This window comes from Oncorhynchus tshawytscha, linkage group LG21 (assembly GCF_018296145.1).
Source record: "Oncorhynchus tshawytscha isolate Ot180627B linkage group LG21, Otsh_v2.0, whole genome shotgun sequence".
In the NCBI taxonomy this organism is placed as follows: Eukaryota; Metazoa; Chordata; class Actinopteri; order Salmoniformes; family Salmonidae; genus Oncorhynchus; species Oncorhynchus tshawytscha.
The window spans coordinates 23,405,219-23,426,956 of NC_056449.1; the positions used below are offsets into that span (position 1 = coordinate 23,405,219).

Sequence of the window (21,738 nt, forward strand, 5' to 3'; positions counted from 1 at the left end):
GCTCAGCGGGTCTGGTCGCCGGTATGCAGTTTTGGTCCAGGGTATCCTGCGTCGGCTCTGCGTACTGTGTCTCCGGGGCGCTGGGAGGGTGCAGTGCGTCCTCTGCCTGCGCTCCGCTCGTGCCGGGCAAATGTGGGAGTGGAGCCTAAGGGAGAGGTGCGTGTAGTAAGCACTAGATCTCCCGTGCTTACCCACAGCCCGGTTCAACCTGTGCCTGCACTCTGGAGGGTCCGGGCTAGAGTAGTTGGTCAGCCTGGGGAAGTGGTGCCAAGGTTGCGCACCAGAGCTCCAGTGCTCCCCCACAGCCCGGTCCTTCAGGTGCCTCCTAACACCAAGCCTCCTGAAGGTCTCCCCAGCCTGGTGGTTCCTGTGGCAGCCCCACGCACCAGGCTGTCTCTCTGTCTCCTCCCTGCAGGTGGTCCTGTCTGTCCGGCGCTGCTGCCGGAGTCTCCCGCCTGTCCGGCGCTGCTGCCGGAGTCTCCCGCCTGTCCGGAGTCTCCCGCCTGTCCGGAGTCTCCCGCCTGTCCGGCGCCAGAGCCCCTCAGCCCCTCTGTCCAGAGCCCCTCAGCCCCTCTGTCCAGAGCCCCTCAGCCCCTCTGTCCAGAGCTTCCGCCCCTCTGTCCAGTGGGGTCATTGAGAAGGTTGGCCATGGTTAGAAAGCCATGGAGGCGGACAATAAGGCGGACTAAGACTATGATGAAGTGGGGTCCGCGTCCCGCGCCAGAGCCGCCACCGCGGACAGACGCCCACCCAGACCCTCCCCTATAGGTTAAGGTTTTGCAGCCGGAGTCCGCACCTTTGGGGGGGGGGTACTGTCACGTTCTGACCTTTATTTCCTTTGTTTTGTCATTATTTAGTATGGTCAGGGCGTGAGTTGGGGTGGGCAGTCTATGTTTGTTTTTCTATGATTTGGGTATTTCTATGTTTCGGCCTAGTATGGTTCTCAATCACGGGCATATGTAATTAGTTGTCTCTGATTGAGAATCATACTTAGGTAGCCTGGGTTGCACTGTTTGTGGGTGATTGTCTATGTTGATGGCTTGTTTCAGCGCAGCTCGCATTAGCTTCACGGTTGTTGTTTTGTTTACTGTTTTTGTTACTCTTTGGTATAGTGTTTCAGTGTTTTCTTTATTAAAATTCATGATGAACCCATATCACGCCGCATTTTGGTCCGCTTCACCACAGGAAAACCCTGACAAGAACAAACTTCCTTTACATTACCAGCCTAGTGTCGCACTCGCAAATGCTTCACAATGTATTTATTTGTAGGCTACAGCCTTGAAATAATCTAAATAATAGGCTCCCGATCTGGTTCCTGACCTATTTAGTGTGTTAATATGACATGAAATTGAGTGCTTCTTACATTCACCTTTTCATGTTCATTTAAAATACTTTTGATTCAAATCATAGGGTTTTGTTTCAGAACTTCATAACCAAATGGTAGTTCCAGGTAGTCACAAAAATAGATGGGTGTTGGTTGAATTGTGATTTTAATGAATGGAGCGAATTCGGAGCAGCAGTTTTTTTTCATGTGAGAGCGGAGCGGTTTAAAGGCTGTGGAGTGCCGGAGCGTGCGCACTGCTCCATTAGCAATGAGAGGGATTGCCTTTAAATTTCAATCACTCTGTAAAGCTGAATTTCTGTATAAAGCCCTTTGCTTACAGTAGTAATACACACTGCCAACCCACTCCCTGGTTTGGCTGGCCACCAGACGGTTGTTTTTGAGAGTGAAACGGCTTGGATTCACCTGACTGACTCTACCTCACAGCTACTTCTCTGTTTATTTTCTAATCATGGCGCTCTCCAAGGCATCCTTCTCTTCCATTATTGAAATGTGCAGAATACTTCGAGTTGTCATTAGTGTTCTTTGCGTATACGGTGCCTGATAAGACCTCAACTTTTCAACTTTAATTAATCAAGCCGTTAATTGCGTCCAACCCATACCCCTCTATGGTCCAATTAATATTCAAACAAACATAAACAAATAGACATATTACTGTACTCAGCAAAAGCTCTATGGGATAGAAATCTGCTTGAATTGTCATAATCTAATTGCTTTTTTGAAGAACTGATAAGGATGTTTATTGTCCAATCACTGAACAGGACATTTACTGTATATTCGGAAAGAGAAGCATTGGATTTTCTGACAGCTTTTATTGGCAGCAATTCAAATGATTCCTATGACACTGGAAAATTTCCATCCTCCCGATAACATCATTCATGACCATCTTTTATTATGAACAGGTAATATATACCGCATTTCACACTATTGTGCTGACCCAAACTGTACTCTGCTTTTGGCTCTGGCATTTTCTTTTCACATTGTGCATTCCAGCATGGTTTGAGCAACTATGGTGGCTGCGTTGAGGCCAGCACAGTACAGCTCTGCTTCTCTTGGCTAGGCTCAGGAGTGTGAAAAGGGTCAAATTTAGCCCGAAATGTTGAGACGCAAGTCTTTCTTCCTATATGGCACACCGATTCCGACACCCTTTAAACAATGTCCATTTACACAATGAGGAACAGAGGGCAGTGCTTCCACACAAACGCAGAACAATGGTACTGTACACAAAGAGAATCTGTTTGCTCATAACTTCATTTCAACAAAGGAGAAGAAAGTGTTTTATAATGAACACTTAGCTAATCATTAGTGAGAACAAATGAATTGGCAGTAGACAAAGAGTCCAATCTTCACTGCGGGCATGATAATCATTAGGTCCAGGTATTCTGAGGTGTCCACATCTCTTGTAGCCGACAGCACTCGGAATGATCTGAGTCAGGGTATTTGTCCAGAATGGCTGAACAAGCCGTAGCTCCATTGTCCATCTCTACCATTCCAGTATTGATTAGAAATAATGTTCCTCCTTCAGTCAAGTCAAAGCGAACGGTATTAAAGCACTTATATCCTCAAGGGTCTTTTCCAATCAGTTTGTGCAGTTGAGTACCAAATAAAGACAAAGTTTCGCAGTTCGTTGACAACATTTTAGCTAAGAGCTTTCCATTTATATATAGATCTTAATGGATAACCGCGTAGTTTCCAATAGTGCTTTTTAAATTCACTCTTGAAAACAATGGATGTGCTTGGATAGCTGGATGGTAGGTTAGTCCACATAAAAAGTACTTTTATCTTGACTTGAAGCGATAACAATGTACAAGTGTACAGATTGGTTTCAATCTGTCTCAGTCCCTCTCTGTACACTTAAAGGGCTCGCAGATGCAGTTGAACCACTAAGACACAAAAATATAAAAACGACTATGCTGTACATGTTTCGGAGGAGGAGAAGCCTATTGGCCAAAGAGTCAAATTTCTCTAGAATTTGTCAACAAATCATCCCATCTGCTCTATGGGTGGTCCTTGGCAGTGCTTCCTCCTTTAATGTCCATATAAGAGCAGAGGTAGGAGCACAAGGCCGGTAAAGGCCGTTGGAGGCAGAAGGCCAAGTGCGGGGGCAGAGTTTGGGAGCCCATCCAATGGGAGGGTAGAATCTCCCCACAGTCGGTCATTTCCGCTGGCCTAAGGGTGAGAAAGAGAAATCAATGTTGACCAAAAACATTGAAGCCCACATGGTTAGCCTGAAACAGAACAGAACAAAACTAGGGAGGTATTATTCACTGTCGAGGGCCAAATCTAAGATATGCGCCATCATTCTGATTCAAATTTCAAAGGTCAAAGGTGATCGGGTGGGAGTACTGTAAATATGCAACTGTAACCTCCCTGAACTTAACTGGCAAAGGTTTCAACTCTTGGCAAATCTTTATACTGTACAAACAACTGAACAAGTATCTATTTTATCCCATTCTAGCTCTGACCCTGATGAAACAATCACCACACCTGTGTTGGTATAATTGGGTCCGGAACATTCCGTGTGGTCTCCACGGTAGCAGGCAGAGGGGTGGTGGCATGGTTCTCTCTGCCTGCGGCAGGGCTGAGCAGTCCCGATAGACTGGGAGTGGGCGCCATATCTGTCCCGCTCCCAAATGCCAGGAGGGCATTCCCTGTTTAACAAGATGACAACAGCCACAGTTTGAAAAGAGACAATTTGACTCAAGGCTCCCGAAATGGACCTGACACGTCTTCATCAATATCCAATCACGCCCACATTCAGTTACTGCACAGTCAGGACCCATTCTGCATTCTGCCTGAGCGGCTTGGCTCTGGCAAGTTTGGATTTGCTCGGTGGAGAAGAAAAGGCGAATACTCAGTATTCTCTTCAGGTTTCCCCAACTGCACCTGCCTCTCCACATCCTCTCATTAACTCACAGACGAGTGGCATTGGCCAAACAAGACTGGAACCTCGCTCTGTGTCTTTTTTTGTCATGGAGAGAAGAGGCCACCGAGGAGAGGAGAGGCTACTGAGGAGAGGAGAGGTCACGAGGAGAAGAGAGGAGAGGCAAAGCGAGGAGAGGACAGGAGAGGAGAGGAGAGGCTATCTGATGGCTTTAGAGTTACCTGTCGTCACCATTTACCACAGCCACAAAGTCATAAAGCCTGCCTATTTCTACAATTTCATTTTAAACCTAACCTTAACCATAACCTTATCCATGCTTCAAACCTTATGTCTCTCTCTAACCTTAAATGAAGACCAAACAGCTCATTTTGACTTTGTGCCCATACTATCAGGTGGAAACCAGATTTACCTTACGCTCTCCGGGAGGAAGATAGCCCCTGTCTGTTTAAACAGGTCAGATGAAAAACACTGTAGCAAAGTCAATAATAAGGACAATTAATTATTCACTACATAGAAAGGGCATAAGCAAAATTGGAATAGAGATGGAAGACCATTAGGGTGAGAGAGAAAAAATCCCAGGGAAATGTGTGTACTGAGTCACGGTGCTGACGCATGATGCTCCTGAAACAAAGCTGAAAGTGAAGGTCTGGTTCATGTGGTTGAAAGCACTCTTCATCTTCTACAAGGGATCATAAACATATCGCACAAGCACCATATTGTCTTTCATCCTTGTTTCCCTTCCTGTAAACCATGGTGGAACTAGCTTGTCTCCCATCATGAGGTGATATTACACTTATTACATGTAATAACGCAATTATTACTGTGCCATTATGGGTTAAATGTGTAGGTTGAGTCTTCTATGCCAATATTTACATCAACTGTTAAAACAGGAATAAATGCACAAGTCGTTAAGACGGAGAGGGTGAATTCATAAATAAGTGATTACTTCAGAATCACAGGGATAACCTATTTCCTTTTCACTCAGGGAAGGCACTGTGAACACCCAGGTGGAATTACCAAGGATACAGCAGGCATTCATCAATGAAAATAGGCTAGGTTCAACAAGGAGTAACATCATCCCTTATTTCCATCATCAAGAAAAAAACAAGTTGAATAATTCCAAAGGCATTGTTGCGCAGACCAATTATTGTAATAGAAAACCATAGTGTTGGATGAATCATTCCTCAGAGAGAAAATAAATCTAAGCAAAAATCTAAATCAAGTATAGTAAATACATTTACCAGTACATAGTTAGAAAAAATAGGTGCTATCTAGAACCTAACACTTTTGGTTCCATGTAGAACCCTTTCCCCAGAGGGTTCTACATGGAAAACAAAATAGTTCTACCTGGGACCCAAAAAGGGTTCTCCTATGGGGGACAGCCGAAGAACCATTTGGAACGCTTTTTTCTAAGAGTGTAGGCTACTGACAGGCAAAATCCCCAGAACTCATGGAGTTCTGCTTTATCCCCTAAAACCTGCTACAGATGTCACACATTCACGCTAACAATCACAATGGCTATTCAACTGTAAGTGATCACTACCTTCCACGAAACCGACCCATATCATGTACCATTAGAACGTAAGGAACAATACTTTATAGAAATAGCGCTTTTTTGAGATACAAGATGATGTTGCTCTTGTTCTTCCCCAGTCTAAACCTTGCAAACATGTTCATTAGGGAACACCATAGCAAACTGTTTCAAAATATTTCCAAAAGTTCAGATAGTACCTTGGGCTGTTTTCCTTCATTTCATGCCTAGTGAACACAACCCTACACTAAGGCTGCATCCCATATTAAACCCTACTCCCTATATAGTGCACTGCTTTTGACCAGAGCCCTATGGAACCTCCAGCCTAAGTCACTGGAGACTGCTTTCAGTGATGACTTGATGGATTAGGAGCCATTGGGAGCCACTCACTGAGACAGACGTTGTCGGTGAAGTATTCCAGGAAGTCGGAGCACTCTTCTCTCTGGTTCCCACTGGCAGAGCAGGAGCACCATGGGGCCACGCTAGACGTGGAGTTATCCACATAGTTGGGAGTTATCGAGCTGCCTGTAGAAACAATGTGTGCTCAGTTCAGTATCAAATATTTATTCCCTCCAAAGACCGATTGTTACAAGACTGTTTTTACAATGTTATAGAAACTAAAACATTTATGAACAGTATTTGCAATTCACAGTTCACTCGCACAATGTAAGGTGGAATACTGTTCAAGAAATTAGCAGAAATGCAAGTGTGTTGAGGGTAATTCTTGCAAGTTATCTGTTGCTTGTTTTTATGAAGTCAAAGACGCTTCAATTTGTGCTTCCTTTGAAAACGTTTAGAAGTGTTTGTTGTGCCATTTCTCTCCCAAGTTCTGAAATGGAAAGTTTTCAAGTGCTTAATAAATACAGGCCTGGAATGAAAATGCCAAGTGTTTGTTTGTGCTGAAGGGCACCATAGGAAGCTCTTGAAATGCATTAGGTCGCTTTGTGCTCTTTTGAAGAGCATGAAAAAGAAGCGGACGTTCTTTGAGCGAGTGCATAAAACAAAGCTAATAGCCTAATCACTGATCAAGCAACGTTATGGACTAAACTTTGAAATCCTGTTGCTGCAGGATTGTTTTTCTACGACAATACGGTTCAAATTAAGATCCTATATCTGTACTGCTTTAAACCTCCACAAATAAGATCTACTCAAATCCTACTCAAACTCATTCATTAATGGCCTACAGTATTAAAGAAGGTACATCTAGCATTTCTACCTGCAAATAGAAAATAGTTTCCGTGTAGGTACATGCATCAGCATCTTCCTGTTTCATGATTGGTTCTCGTTCGTAAGGTTGCAAACATAAAAAACATAACATTACCTTTCGCCCATGCAGCAGATATAATTTGGGTTATGATAAGGTCAGAAAGCAGTGCATAAGCTATTTATGCTATTTCTAAGATATATTTTGAAAACCACAAAGGAATCTGAATTATTGCTAAATTGTTACATGTAGCTCCTTTAAATAGCAACTTTCACTTCCCCTCCAAAGTAATAATTTCCTTTCACTCTTTCTCCTGTTCTTTATTCATTAGTTTACCTTTTCTATCCTTCCCTCACTCCTCATTTCCCCTGTATCTAACTGCTTTCTCCATTTCAGTACACTGTAGGCTAGTTACATTTTCTCCACTCACATTCTGTATGTTAAACACTTCATTTTCTCTTTCTCCTGTTCTTTATTCATCGATTTACCCTCTCCTCCACATGTTCGGCTTTCTCCCATCCGTTTCACATTCGCTCTCTCCATCTCTGTACCCACCTATCAGGCCTGTGTAGGCGAGTAGACAGGCTCCATAGTTCCCCTGCTTGCAACCGTTGGCAGACGACTCGGCTGGTTGGCAGTCGTACTGGAACTGAGCCAGGCGGGACCTATACAGAGCCAATACAACTAGCACTGTTTAGCAGTGAGCAAGGGCCGGACACCAATTACAATGATGGCATACCGTAAAGATAGCATGTTTTATTGAATGGTTTTCACTGGAGGAAGAGAGGGTTTCGCTATCTCCATGTGCTATAGATTTGGTACAACACTCGTATGTTTAAGGCTATGTGGCAAACTGCAGTGAGGGGCATTGGTTTATTTTATTTGTTTCATTCCACAAGCCAGAATCATTAGTTCAGCCCCAGAGCAGTAAAAGGGGGGGTGAAAATAATGTTCATGACCAACGATTGCAATGAGCGATAACTCTAATCCATCTTATGTTTTATCTGTGTTAAATATTTGATGTGTTATTGCAGCACACTCTCCAGGGGGGTTGGGGGTAGACTATTGAACCATTTTGTTGATTGAGTGGTTTGCTTGTTCTGTTTTGTGTGTTGATAGAGTGGTGGTTCCCAAATAATGGGTCATGGCCCCACTGGTTGGTCACAGCTGGTACTGTCTGGGTCAGGACTAAAGAATGTCTTTGTTTGGTTGAGTAGGTGGGTCACAGTTTTTCTTTAAAAGTGATAACAAGTTTGGGAGCCACTGTTAAACATCTTACACTCTGAGAGTACAAGACTGGAAGAGATGAGCTGGCAGAGATCTACCTCTCTGGGAGCGAGCTGAGGCACAACTTGACCAAGAACAGAAAGAAGTGGTACAGTAACAGCTCATTGTGCTCTATGTCCCAAAGGATATAAGTCAGTATGTTGTGTTATTGGAGCGTCTCACTCACCTGCACACATAGTCATCCTTGCAAATACGCATCTGTGTCAGGCAGCTGGGTTTTTCCGAGCCCTCGAAGGAGCAGCCGGGAACTATGGTCTGCCTGCGTCGCTCTGCGCACGCAGTGTCCGTGCAGGGGCAGAAGAGTAGCTCATGCGTGTAGTCTGGAGGGATGCGATCAAAGAACCGGCGTAAGGCCTTGCTGCACTTGGCCTTGTTGCAGAGGCCAGACTTGGCTGAGGGCTTGATGCAGGCAGATACGTACTCTGTGCGGAGCTTCTGGCACAGGTCGTCGACATTACATGCCTTGGCTGCATCCAGGCAGCGGTTCACCGTCACCATACCAGCCTCGGTGTCTGTTGGCGGAAGGGGAAGGAGGGATCAGAGAACCATACAATAACAAGAGAAAGACATAAAAATACTTTTTGGGTAAATGGTATATCACCTATCAGTGATACAGTGCCTTCAGAAATTTGACTTTTTCCACATTTTGTTGTGATACTGCAAGAACTTAAAATGGATTAAACGTAGATTTTTTGGGGTTACTGGTCTACACACAATACCCTATAATGTCAAAGTGGAATCATGTTTCTATGTATTTTTTAAAAGCTGAAATGTCTTGAGTCAATAAGTATTTGAAACCTTTGTTATTGTATAAGTTCAGGAGTAAAAATGTTCCTTAGCAAGTCACATAATAAGTTGCATGGACTCACTCTGTGTGAAATAATAGTGTTTAACTCTATTTTAGAATGACTACCTCATCTCTGCAGTGGTAGCTGCATTATGTTATGGCTATTGTTGTAATCGTTAAGGACTGGAGCTAAGCACAGGCAAAATCCTAGATTTTGAGTTGGACCGCAGAGTGCAGAGGAAAACCTGGTTCAGTCTGCTTTCCACAAAACACTGGGAGATGAGTTCACATTTAAGCAGGACAATAACTGAAAACACAAGGCCAAATCTACACTGGAGTTGCTTACCAAGAACACAGTGAATGCTTGAGTGGCCGAGTTACAGTTTTGATTTAAATCTACGGCAGGTCCTGACAATCGTTGTCTAGCAATGATCAACAACCAAGTTGACAGAGCTTGAAGTATTTTGAAAAGAATACTGGGCAAATGTTACACAATCAAGATGTGAAAAGTTCTTAAAGACCTACCCAGAAAGCCTCACAGCTGTAATCACTGCCAAAGGTGCATTTACTTATAGTACCAGTCAAGTTTGGACACACCTACTCATTCAAGAGTTTCTCTTTATTTTGACTGTTTTTTACATTGCAGAATTATAGTAAAGACATCAAAACTGAAATAACACATATGGAATCATGTAGTAACCAAAAAAGTGTTTAACAAATCAAAATCTATTTTATATTTGAGATTCTTTTAAGTAGCCACCCTTTGCCTTGATGACAGCTTTGCACACTCTTGGCATTCTGTCAACCAGCTTCACCTGGAATGCTTTTCCAACAGTCTTGAAGGAGTTCCCACATATACTGAGCACTTGTTGTGTCACGTATACTCCCTCTCTGGCCTCTAGGTCAACAGGCTGCTTGTAATGGCGCACACCTGTCACCATCATTGCGCACACCAGCGCGTGCCTGATTACCTTCCCTATATATGTCACTCCCTTTGGTTCCTTCCCAGGTGTTATTGTTTCTCTTTCAGTTTCCTGTCTGTGTGTTCGTGTTTCTTGTTTTGTATTATGTTTAATTTATTAATTAAATTATTCACTCCCTGATCTTGCTTCCCGACTCCCAGCACACACGTTACATGTTGGCTGCTTTTCCTTCACTCTGCGGTCCAACTCATCCCAAACCATCTCAATTTGGTTGAGGTCAGGTGACTGGGGAGGTCAGGTCATCTGATGCAGCACTCCATCACTCTCCTTGGTCAAATAGCCCTTACACAGCCTGGAGATGTGTTAGGTCATTGTCCTGTTGAAAAACAAATGATAGTCCTACTAAGTGCAAACCAGGTAGGATGGAGTATCGCTGCAGAAGACTGTGGTATCCATGCTGGTTAAGTGTGCCTTGAATTCTAAATAAATCATAGACAGTGTCACACTTTCTCCTCCATGCTTCACAGTGGGAACCACACATGCAGAGATCATCCGTTCACCTACTCTGCATCTCGCAAAGATATGGCAGTTGGAACCAAAAATCTCAAATTTGGACTCATCAAACCAAATTACAGATTTACACACGTTTAATGTCCATTGTTCGTGTTTCTTAGCCCAAGCAAGTCTCTTCTTATTATTGGTGTGCTTAAGTAGTGGTTTCTTTGCAGCAACGCGACCATGAAGGCCTGATTCACGAAGTTGATGTTGAGATCTGTCTGTTACTTTGAACTCTGTGAAGCATTTATTTGGGCTGGTAACTCTAATGAATTTATCCTCTGCAGCAGAGGTAACTCTGGGTCTTCCTTTCCTGTGGCAACCCTCATGAGAGCCAGTTTCATCATAGCGCTTGATGGTGTTTGCATCTGCACTTGAAGAAACTTTCAAAGTTATTGAAATTTTCCAGATTGACTGACCTTCATGTCTTAAAGTAATGATGGACTGTCATTTGTCTTTGCTTATTTGAGCTGTTCTTGACATCAAATCAAATCAAATTGTATTTGTCACATGCGCCCAATACAACAGGTAACCTTACAGTGAAATGTTTACTTACAAGCCCTTAACCAACAATGCAGTTTTTAGAAAATACCAAAAACAAAAAAAGTAAAAGATAAGAATAACAAATAATTAAAGAGCAGCAGTAAATAACAATAGCAGAGCTACATACAGGGGGTACCGGTACAGAGTCAATGTCAATGTGCGGGGGCTATTTAGGAGCTTCTTGGACCTGGACTTGGTGCTCTGGTACCGCTTGCCATGCGGTAGCAGAGAGAACAGTCTATGACTAGGGTGGCTGGAGTCTTTGACAACTTTTAGGGCCTTCCTCTGACACCGCCTGGTATAAATGTCCTGGATTGCAGGAAGCTTGGCCCCAGTGATGTACTGGGCCGTACGCACAACCCTCTGTAGTGCTTTGTGGTCGGAGGCTGAGCAGTTGCCATACCAGGCAGTGATGCAAGCAGTCAATATGCTCTTGATGGTGCAGCTGTAAAACCTTTTGAAGATCTGAGGGGGGATAGGTTTTGTCATGCCTTCTTCACGACTGTCTTGGTGTGCTTGGACCATTTTAGTTTGTTGGTGATGTGGACACCAAGGAAATTTAAGCTCTCAACCTGCTCCACTACAGCCCCGTCGATGAGAATGGGGGCATGCTCGGCCCTCCTTTTCCTGTAGTCCACAATCATCTTCTTTGTCTTGATTACGTTGAGGGAGAGGCTGTTATCTTAGATCTCTGACCTCCTCCCTATAGGCTGTCTCATCGTTGTCGGTGATCAGGCCTACCACTGTTGTGTCATCAGCAAACTTAATGATGGTGTTGGAGTCATGCCTGGCCGTGCAGTCATGGGTGAACAGGGAGTACAGGAGGGGGCTGAGCTCGCACACCTGAGAGGCCCCCGTGTTGAGGATCAGCATGGCGGATGTGTTGTTACCTACCCTCACCACCTGGGGGCAGCCCATCAGGAAGTCCAGGATCCAGTTTCAGACGGAGGTGTTTTGTCCCAAGGTCCTTAGCTTAGTGATGAGCTTTGAGGGAACTATGGTGTTGAACTCTGATCTGTAGTCAATGAATAGCATTCTTACATAGGTGTTCCTTTCGTCCAGGTCTGAAAGGGCAGTGTGGAGTGCAATAGAGATGGCATCATCTGTGAATCTGTTCGTGCGGTATGCAAATTGGAGTGGGTCTAGGGTTTCTGGGATAATGGTGTTGATGTGAGCCATGACCAGCCTTTCAAAGCATTTCATGGCTACAGACGTGAGCGCTACAGGTCGGTAGTCATTTAGGCAGGTTACCTTACTGTTCTTGGGCACAGGGACTATGGTAGTCTGCTTGAAACATGTTGGTATTACAGACTCAGATAGGGAGAGGTTGAAAATGTCAGTGAAGACACTTGCCAGTTGGTCATTCATGCTCGAAGTGCTCTCTTGCATGTTTCAGTATTACTTGCCTCGAAGCGAGCATAGAAGTTATTTAGCTCGTCTGGTAGGTTCGTGTCACTGGGCAGCTATCGGCTGTGCTCCCCTTTGTAGTCTGTAATCGTTTGCAAGCCCTGCCACATCCGACGAGCATCGGAGCCGGTGTAGTACGATTCGATCTTAGTCCTGTATGGACTCTTTGCCTGTTTGATGGTTTGTTGGAGGGCATAGCGGGATTTCTTATCAGCTTCCGGGTTAGAGTCCCGCTCCTTGAAAGAGGCAGCTCTACCCTTTAGCTCAGTGCGAATGTTGCCTGTAATCCATGGCTTCGGGTTGGGGTATGTACATACACAGTGGGAACAACATCCTCGATGCACTTATTGATAAAGCCAGTGACTGATGTGGTGTACTCCTCAATGCCATCGGAAGAATCCCGGAACATATTCCGGTCTGTGCTAGCAAAGCAGTTTAGCATCTGCTTCATCTGACCACTTTTTTATAGACAGAGTCACTGGTACTTCCTGCTTTAATTTTTGCTTGTAAGCAAAGAGCTTTGTATGCATCTCTGTGTGTGTAGTAAAGGTGGTCTAAAACTTTTTCCCGCTGGTTGCACATTTAACATGCTGATAGAAATCAGTTAAAACTGATTTAAGTTTTCCTGCATTAAAGTCCCAGGCCACTAGGAGCTTCCCCTCTGGATAAGCGTTTTCCTGTTTGCTAATTGTCACGCCCTGACCTTAGAGAGCCTTTTTATTCTTTATTTTGGTTAGGTCAGGGTGCGACTAGGGTGGGCATTCTAGTTTTGTTATTTCTATGTTGGCCAGGTATGGTTCCCAATGGGGATCATATTTAGGCAGCCTTTTCCCACCTGTTTGTTGTGGGATCTTGTTTGTGTATAGTTGCCTTGAGCACTGCAATACTGCACGTTTGTTAAATTCTTTGTTGTTTTTGTTGTAAGTTTCATTATTAAATATAATGTGGAACTCTATGCACCCTGTGCCTTGGTCCACTCATTTCAACAAGCGTGACAGAAGATCCCACCACAACTGGACCAAGCAGCGTGCCCGGGAGGACGTGGCATCCTGATCTTTGGAGGAGGTCGAGGAGAGAATATCCTGGACTTGGGAGGAAGTCTTGGCAAGACACGAAAGCCTGCCATGGCAGCAGTCGGAAGCAGCGAGGGAGGAACAACGACGACACTGGGGTTCGCGACCACGACGGAAGCCCGAGAGGATTTGGGTGGGCACACGGGGTGGTTGGCGGAGCCAAGATGGGAACCAGAACCAACTCCCTGTACTCACCATGTGGAGTTGGTCACCGTTCAGGTGCCATGTTTTCGAGTTTTACGCACCGTGTCTCCAGTCCGCCTCCACAGCCTGGTGCATTCTGTGCCAACCACCCGCATTTTCCGTGCAAAGGTGGTCCTTTGTCCAGGATGCGTTGTGCCAGCTCTACGCTCCAGACCTCCAGTGCGCCTCCACGGCCCTGAATATCCTGTGCCGGTCATACGTACTGTGTCTCCAGTGCGCCTTCACAGCCCAGTGTGTCCTGTGCTAGCTCCCCGCACTTGCTGTGCGAGGGTGGTCATTTGTCCAGGACGCATTGTGCCAGCTCTACGATCCAGACCTCCAGTGCGCCTCCACGGTCCAGTATATCCTGTGCCAGCTCCATGCACCCAGCCTCCAGTGCTTGTCTCCAGCCTAGTACGTGGCCCGGAGAGTCCAGTGATGATCCATGGCCCGGAGCATCCAGAGACGATCCATGGCCCGGAGCCTCCAGCGACGGTCTGCAGTCCAGTGTCTCCAGCGGCGGTCGGCAGTCCAGAGCCTCCAGCGACCGTTGGCAGTCTAGAGCCTCCAGCGACGATCTGCGGTCCAGAGCCTCCAGCGACAGTCTGTAGTCCAGAGACTCCAGCGGGGGTTCCCAGTCCAGAGCATCCTGTAAAGGTTCCCAGTCCGGAGCCCCCGGCGACGAACCACGGTCCGGAGTCCCCAGCGACGGTCCACGGTCCGGAGTCCCCGGCGACGATCTACGGTCTGGAGTCCCTGGCGACGATCCACGGTCCGGTTCCTCCGGCGATGATCCACGGTCTGGAGCCTTTGGCGACGATTCACGGTCCGGTACCTCCAGCGCCGATTCACCGTCCGGTTCCACGGAAGCGGAGGTATCAGCGAGCGGAGCGGGGTCTATGTCCCGAACCGGAGCCACCACCGAGGCTAGATATTATATACATATTTAGACAGCCTTTTCCCACCTGTTTGTTGTGGGATCTTGTTTTTGTATAGTTGCCTTGAGCCCTGCAATACTGCACGTTTGTTATATTCTTTGTTGTTTTTGTTGTAAGTTTCACTATTAAATATAATGTGCACGCTGTGCCTTGGTCCACTCATTTCAACAAGGCTGACACTTATGGCCTTATACAGCTCATTGAGCTCATTTTATACAGCTCATTTTAGTTCCAGCCACAGACCGATGTCTGTGGTGGTATGTAGACAGCTACAAAAAATACAGATGAAAACTCTCTAGGTAGATAGTGAGGTCTTATCGTTAAGTACTCTATCTCAGGCGAGCAAAACATAATATGGACTTGGTCTTTTACCAAATAGGGCTATCTTCTGTATACCACCAGTACTTTGTCACAACACAACTGATTGGCTCAAACCCATTAAGAAGGAAAGAAATTCCACAAATGAAGTTTTAACAAGGCACACCTGTTTAAATTTAAATATATTCCATGTGACTACCGCATGAAGCTGGTTGGGAGAATGCCAAGAGTGTGCAAAGCTGTCATCAAGGCAAAGGTTGGATACTTTGATGAATCTCAAATATAAAATCGATTTTGATTTGTTTAATACTTTTTTGGTTACTACATTATTCCATATGTGTTGTTCCATAGTTTTGATGTCTTCACTATTATTCTGCAGTGTAGAAAATAGTAAAAATATAGAAAAACCCTGGAATGAATAGGTGTGTTCAAACTTTTGACTGGTACCATATGTAAATGTAATATTTAAGTATTTCATTCATTTCTAAAAACATGTTTTCACTTTGTCATTATGTAATCTAATTTGAATTCAGACTGTAACACAACAAAATGTGGAAATGTGAAGGGGTATGAATAATTTCTGATCTAGTTCCTCTATTGGTCTGGTTCATTGTTCTTCTGTACTTGTCTTCCTCAAAATTAAATGATAAATCAGATGTAAATGAGGGTCTTTGAAACATATTATTTGTAATATTGCTAATTGTGTTCAGACTCCTGGAAAATGCTTTCATTTTTAACTATGCCTCCAGGACACAATGTGGACTATTCTATGCCTAAGGCTGCCTTCCAGGGGACCTAAACGATACAAGACGGGTTCTTTTCAACATTAATCCTTTGGTTCATGGTGAAAAGGTTGAGGTAAGATCAAAACGAACCGAGGTCACTGTACTTACCAGCCGTGATGGAGGCCAGACGAACGTAGTCGTAGTCTCTCTCCATGGCTTCATAAGGGTAACTCTCTACCAGGTTGAGTCCTGAGAGTATATGGAATGACACATTGCATGACACGGTAATGACACATTATCCCTTTGGAGCTAATGAACAGGATTCACGCTAGGATTGGATGGTATACCGTATATACAGTATCCCGGGGTATTTGGAATAAGCCATGGGATGGTTTTTCAATACCATTGAAACTATTTATTTAAAAAGATTTGGGGACATTTTAATATTTGTAGCTACTTTTTAAATAAATACCTGCAGTCAACTTGTGCAATAGGAGAGAAAGAACATTGTGTTCTTAATTTCACCAGTAATTATTATGAAATTTACGGTAGTCCCCAGTCACGTGGGGTTGAGACTAGAGACCGGAGCCTTGTGAGTCACTCACTGTTGTGCAGCATGCACCAGGAGATATAATTAAGGTATGGGATTCTCTACTAAATGTTTTCCAGCTGGATATCATAGAACTATTAAGTTAACTGTCTAAAATGTGCTAAATGCTCTTCAGTTGTGCATTTGGCATGCTAATTTAGTAGCTAGATAGCTATCTAGCTAAGTGGTTAGCTTCTTCCAACAGCAGAGAATCCCCTCCTGGATCAAGAGCCTTGCTGGCTAATATTTATTTGGTGCGTGCAGCAAACTGTGGGTAGCATGTTTGAGTTACTTGCATAGTTTAGGTCAGAAACTGTACAAAATATTTGCAATGTGCTCATTAACATTTAGTTAGCATTCTCTATGGGATTTTACATGTAGTTGTTGGCAATGCTAACCTTCAGATTACAGAGTATCAATGGGGTTTGAAAACAGGGCTGGTATTACTGAATATCCCGGTATAGCATAAGGTCAGTATGAAGGCATGACACTCTGGATAATGGCCAAGCCTAATTCACACATGATTCATTTGCTGTAGTAGTTTACTAGCTCTCGTGCAGGTTAATACAGAATACCCCTCTCCAAGGACCTTCAGTCAATTGTTCCACATATGACTGATAGCTGACTGTTTGCCAGGCATCATGACTAAGCTGCATCAGCCACATTATGTTCTGTGTAGAGAGTTAAATCTGTAACCTGTGTTACATAAATGGACTTGGCCGTTGTCCCATCCAATACAAATGACCGAGCACCTGGCTAAATTGCTCACCGTGTATGACAGACTGATGGAGACTCCAGTAGATGCTGAGGCAGTTCTTCTCCTTCTTCATGCCTCGCTTGCACTGGCAACCATGCAGGGGGCTGGAGAGCAGTGCCGACACGGCGTTGGCGCACTGGCTCCGGGCCCCGGGGCCCAGCTTCATGCTACCATTTCCCGCTACGCACTGACGCAGGGTCCGCAGACGTGGGCTGCAGGTCTCGTCGCTGGAGCACGAGTCCCCCGCCACCAGACAGTCTCTGCCTGCTGACAGAACTACCTGCAGGGCTACAGGTCAGAGGAGGGTGGAGGGGAAGAAAGTCGAGGATAATTAAGATGTACTTTATAGATATGCTAAGAATAGGTCTTGCAGAAAAAGAAACGCACACCTATTTAGGCGAGGTGCTGGCTAGCGGAGTAGAAAACTTGAAAATAAATGAGAGCCGCACACTCTAGGAGCTCAGATGCAAATATGTAATTACCAACGTTTCGACAGCCAAGCTGTCTTCATCAGGGTAGAATCACTAACACTGCGGGATGACACGTTTATGTAGTGTCAAAAGACACAGGTGTCTGTAATCATGGCCAAGAGTGGCCTAATATCATTGGTTAATTATCAAATATTAAAATGTCATACAAAGAACAGCATACAAACAACAAATGGATAGCATACGATCATAAATTCATTTGACTACACAAGCTTACAAACAATGACAATGGCTAAGTCACAATAATCACTAGAATGGCTTCTTGGAGCAGGCCAATCGATTTTGTCGAGTGGTCTACTGTATTACCACCGGAACCCTTTCTCTGTTGGCCTACTGTATTACCACGGAACCCTTTCTCTGGTGGTCTAATACCAGCAGAAACCTTTCTCTGTTGGTCTACTGCATTCCCAAAGGAACCCTTTCTCTATTGGTCTACTGTATTACCAGAGGAGCCATGTCTCTGTTGGTCTACTGTTTAACCACCAGATCATCTTCTCTGTTGGTCTACTGTATTACCACTGGAACCCTTTCTCTGTTGGTCTAATACCACCAGAACACTTTCTCTGTTTGTTTACTGTATTACCAGCGGAATCCTTTCTCTGTTGGTCTACTGTATTACCACCAGAACCCTTTATCTGTTTGGTCTATTACCACCGGAACAATTTCTCTGTTGGTCTATTACCACCGGAACCATTTCTCTGTTGGTCTACTGTATTACCACCAGAACCCTTTATCTGTTGGTCTATTACCACCAGATCATCTTCTCTGTTGGTCTACTGTATTACCACTGGAACCCTTTCTCTGTTGGTCGATTACAACTGGAGCCCTTTCTCTGATTGATTACTGTAATACCACCGGAACCCTTTCTCTGTTGGTCTACTGTATTACCACCAGAACCCTTTATCTGTTGGTCTATTACCACCGGAACCATTTCTCTGTTGGTCTACTGTAGTACCAGCGGAACCATTCCTCTGTTGGTCTACTGTATTATCACCAGAACCCATACTCTGTTTGAATACTGTATTGCCATCGGAAGCATTTCTCTGTTGTGCAAGTGTATTACCAGCAGAACCCTTTCTCTGTTGGTCTACTGTATTACCACGGGAACCCTTTCTCTGTTGGTAAATTACCACTGAAATCCTTTCTCTGTTGGTCTACTGTATTAACAGCAGAAGCCTTTCTCTATTGGTCTTCTGTATTACCACCAGAACCCCTTCATTTTTGGTCTATTACCACTGAAACCTTTTCTCTGTTTGTCTACTGTATTACCAGCGAACCCTTTCTCTGTCGGTCTACTGTATTACCACCAAACCCCTTTCTCAGTTGGTCTGCTGTATTACCATCAGACCCCTTTCTCTGTTGGTCTAGTGTATTTCCACTGGAACCCTTTATCTGTTGGTCTATTAACACCAAAACCCTTTCTCTGTTGGTCTACTGTATTACCAATGGAACCCTTTCTCTGTTGGTCTACTGTAGTACACCAGAACACTTTCTCTGTTGGTCTAATACCACCGGAACCCTTTCTCTGTTGGTTTACAGTATTACCACCAGAACCCTTTCTCTGTTGGGCTACTGTATTACCAGCAGCACCCTTTCTCTGTTTATCTACTGTATTACTACGCCAACCCATTCTCTGTTGGTAAATTACCACTACAACCCATTCCCTGTTGGTCTACTGTATTACCAGTGGAACCATTTCACTGTTGGTCTACTGTATTACCACCGGAACCATTTCTCTCTTGGTCTACTGTATTACCAGTGGAACCCTTTCTCTGTTGGTCTATTACCACCAGAACCTTTCTCTGTTGATCTAATAACTCCGGAACCCTTTCTCTGTTTGTTTACAGTATTACCAGCGGAAACCTTTCTCTGTTGGTCTACTGTATTACCATAGGAACCCTTTTCTCTACTGGTCTATTACCACTGAAAACCTTTCTCTGTTGGTCTACTGTATTAACACAGGAACACTTTCTCTGTTGGTCTCATGTAGTAACACCGGAAGCCTTATTCTGTTGGTCTATTACCACCAGAACCCCTTCTCTGTTGGTTTACAGTATTACCACCGGAAACCTTTCTCTGTTGGTCTATTTCCACCGGAACGCCTTCTCTGTTGGTCTACTGTATTTCCAGTGGAACCCTTTATCTGTTGGTCTACTGTATTGCCACCGGAGCCCTTTCAGTGTTGGACTACTGTATTACCAATGGAACCCTTTCTCTTTTGGTGTATTACCACCGGAACCCTTTCTCTGTTGGTCTAGTACACCAGAACCCTTTCTCTGTTGGTCTAATACCACCGGAACTCTTTCTCTGTTGGTCCACTGTACTATCAGCGGAACCCATTCTCTGCATGTCCTCTGTAATACCACCGGAACCGATTCTCTGTTGGTCTATTTCCACCGGAACGCCTTCTCTGTTGGTCTACTGTATTTCCAGTGGAACCCTTTATCTGTTGGTCTATTGTATTGCCTCCGGAACCCATTCAGTGTAGGGCTACTGTATTAGCTGCGGAACCCTTTCTCAGTTGGTCTACTGTATAACCAGGGGAAACCTTTCTCTGTATGTCTACTGCATTACCACCAGAACCATTTCTATGTTGGGCTACTGTATCACCACCGTAACCCTTTCTCTATTGGTCTATTACCACTGGAACTCTTTCTCTATTGGTCTACTGTATTACCAGCAGAACCCTTTCTCTTTATGCCTACTGTATTACCACCGGAACCCTTTCTATGTTGGGCTACTGTATTACCAGCGGAACCATTTCTCTGTTGGTCTACTGTATTACCACTGGAAACCTTTCTCTGTTGGTCTATTATCACAATTACCATTTCTCTGTTGTTCTACTGTACTACCACCGGAACGCTTTCTCTGTTGGTCTATTACCACCGGAACACTTTCTCTGTTGATCTACTGTATTACCAGCAGAACCATTTCTCTTTTGGTCTAATACACCCAGAACAATTTTCTGTGGGTTTACTGTATTACCACAGGAACCCTTTCTCTGTTGGTTTACAGTATTATCAACGGAACCCATTCTCTGTTGGTCTGCTGTAATGACACAAGAACCCGTTCTCTGTTGGTCTACTGTATTACCACCAGATCCCCTTCTATGTTGGTCTACTGTATTACCACCGGAACCCTTTCTATGTTGGTCTATTACCACCTGAACCCTGTCTCTGTTGGTCTACTGTATTACCACAGGAAATGTTTCTCTGTTGGTCTATTACCACCGGAACCCTTTCTCTGTTTGTTTACTGTACTGCCACCGGAACCATTTCTCTGTTGGTCCACTGTATTACCAACAGAACCATTTCTCTGCTGGTCTGTTGCCACCGGAGCCCTTTCTCTGTTGGTCTATTACGACCAGAACCCTTTCTCTTTTGCTCTAATTTATTACCAGCAGAACCCATTCTCTGTTGTTCTACTGTACTACCACCGGAACGCTTTCTCTGTTGGTCTATTACGACCAGAACCATTTCTCTGTCGGTCTACTGTATTACCACCAGATCCCCTTCTCTGTTGGTCTACTGTATTACCACCGGAACCCTTTCTATGTTGGTCTATTACCACCTGAACCCATTCTCTGTTGTTCTACTGTACTACCACCGGAACGCTTTCTCTGTTGGTCTATTACGACCAGAACCATTTCTCTGTCGGTCTACTGTATTACCACCGGAACCCTTTCTCTGTTGGACTATTACCACCAAGAACTCTTTCTCAGTTGGTCTACTGTAATACCACCGGAACCCTTTCTCTGTTGGTGTATTAACACCAGAACCCTTTCTCTGTTGGTCTACTGTATTACCAATGGAACCCTTTCGCTTTTGGTCTATTACCACCGGAAACCTTTCTCTGTTGGTCTATTACCACAAGAACCCTACCTCTGTTGGATTACTGTAATAACACCGGAACCCTTTCTCTGTTGGTGTATTACCACCGGAACCCTTTCTCTGTTGGTCTAGTACACCAGAACCCTTTCTCTGTTGGTCTAATACCACCGGAACCCTTTCTCTGTTGGTCCACTGTACTACCAGCGGAACCCCTTCTCTGCATGTCCTCTGTAATACCACCGGAACCGATTCTCTGTTGGTCTATTTCCACCGGAACGCCTTCTCTGTTGGTCTACTGTATTTCCAGTGGAACCCTTTATCTGTTGGTCTATTGTATTGCCACCGGAACCCATTCAGTGTAGGGCTACTGTATT

General features: G+C 44.6%; 1 protein-coding gene across 1 annotated transcript in view; it reads right to left on the bottom strand.

Moving 5' to 3' along the window:
• Window positions 1-2,139: 2,139 nt before the first annotated feature.
• LOC112221107 (GDNF family receptor alpha-4-like) overlaps window positions 2,140-21,738 on the bottom strand; it is a 72,498-nt gene continuing 52,899 nt past the window's right edge. The window contains exons 2-8 of the mRNA XM_024383223.1: window positions 17,059-17,334; window positions 15,869-15,949; window positions 8,415-8,760; window positions 7,517-7,626; window positions 6,148-6,282; window positions 3,830-3,993; window positions 2,140-3,511 (exon numbers count right to left, since the gene is read on the bottom strand). Coding sequence (XP_024238991.1) covers window positions 3,371-3,511; window positions 3,830-3,993; window positions 6,148-6,282; window positions 7,517-7,626; window positions 8,415-8,760; window positions 15,869-15,949; window positions 17,059-17,334 — 1,253 coding nt within the window. The 3' untranslated portion in view covers window positions 2,140-3,370. The remainder of the gene's footprint in view (window positions 3,512-3,829; window positions 3,994-6,147; window positions 6,283-7,516; window positions 7,627-8,414; window positions 8,761-15,868; window positions 15,950-17,058; window positions 17,335-21,738) is intronic.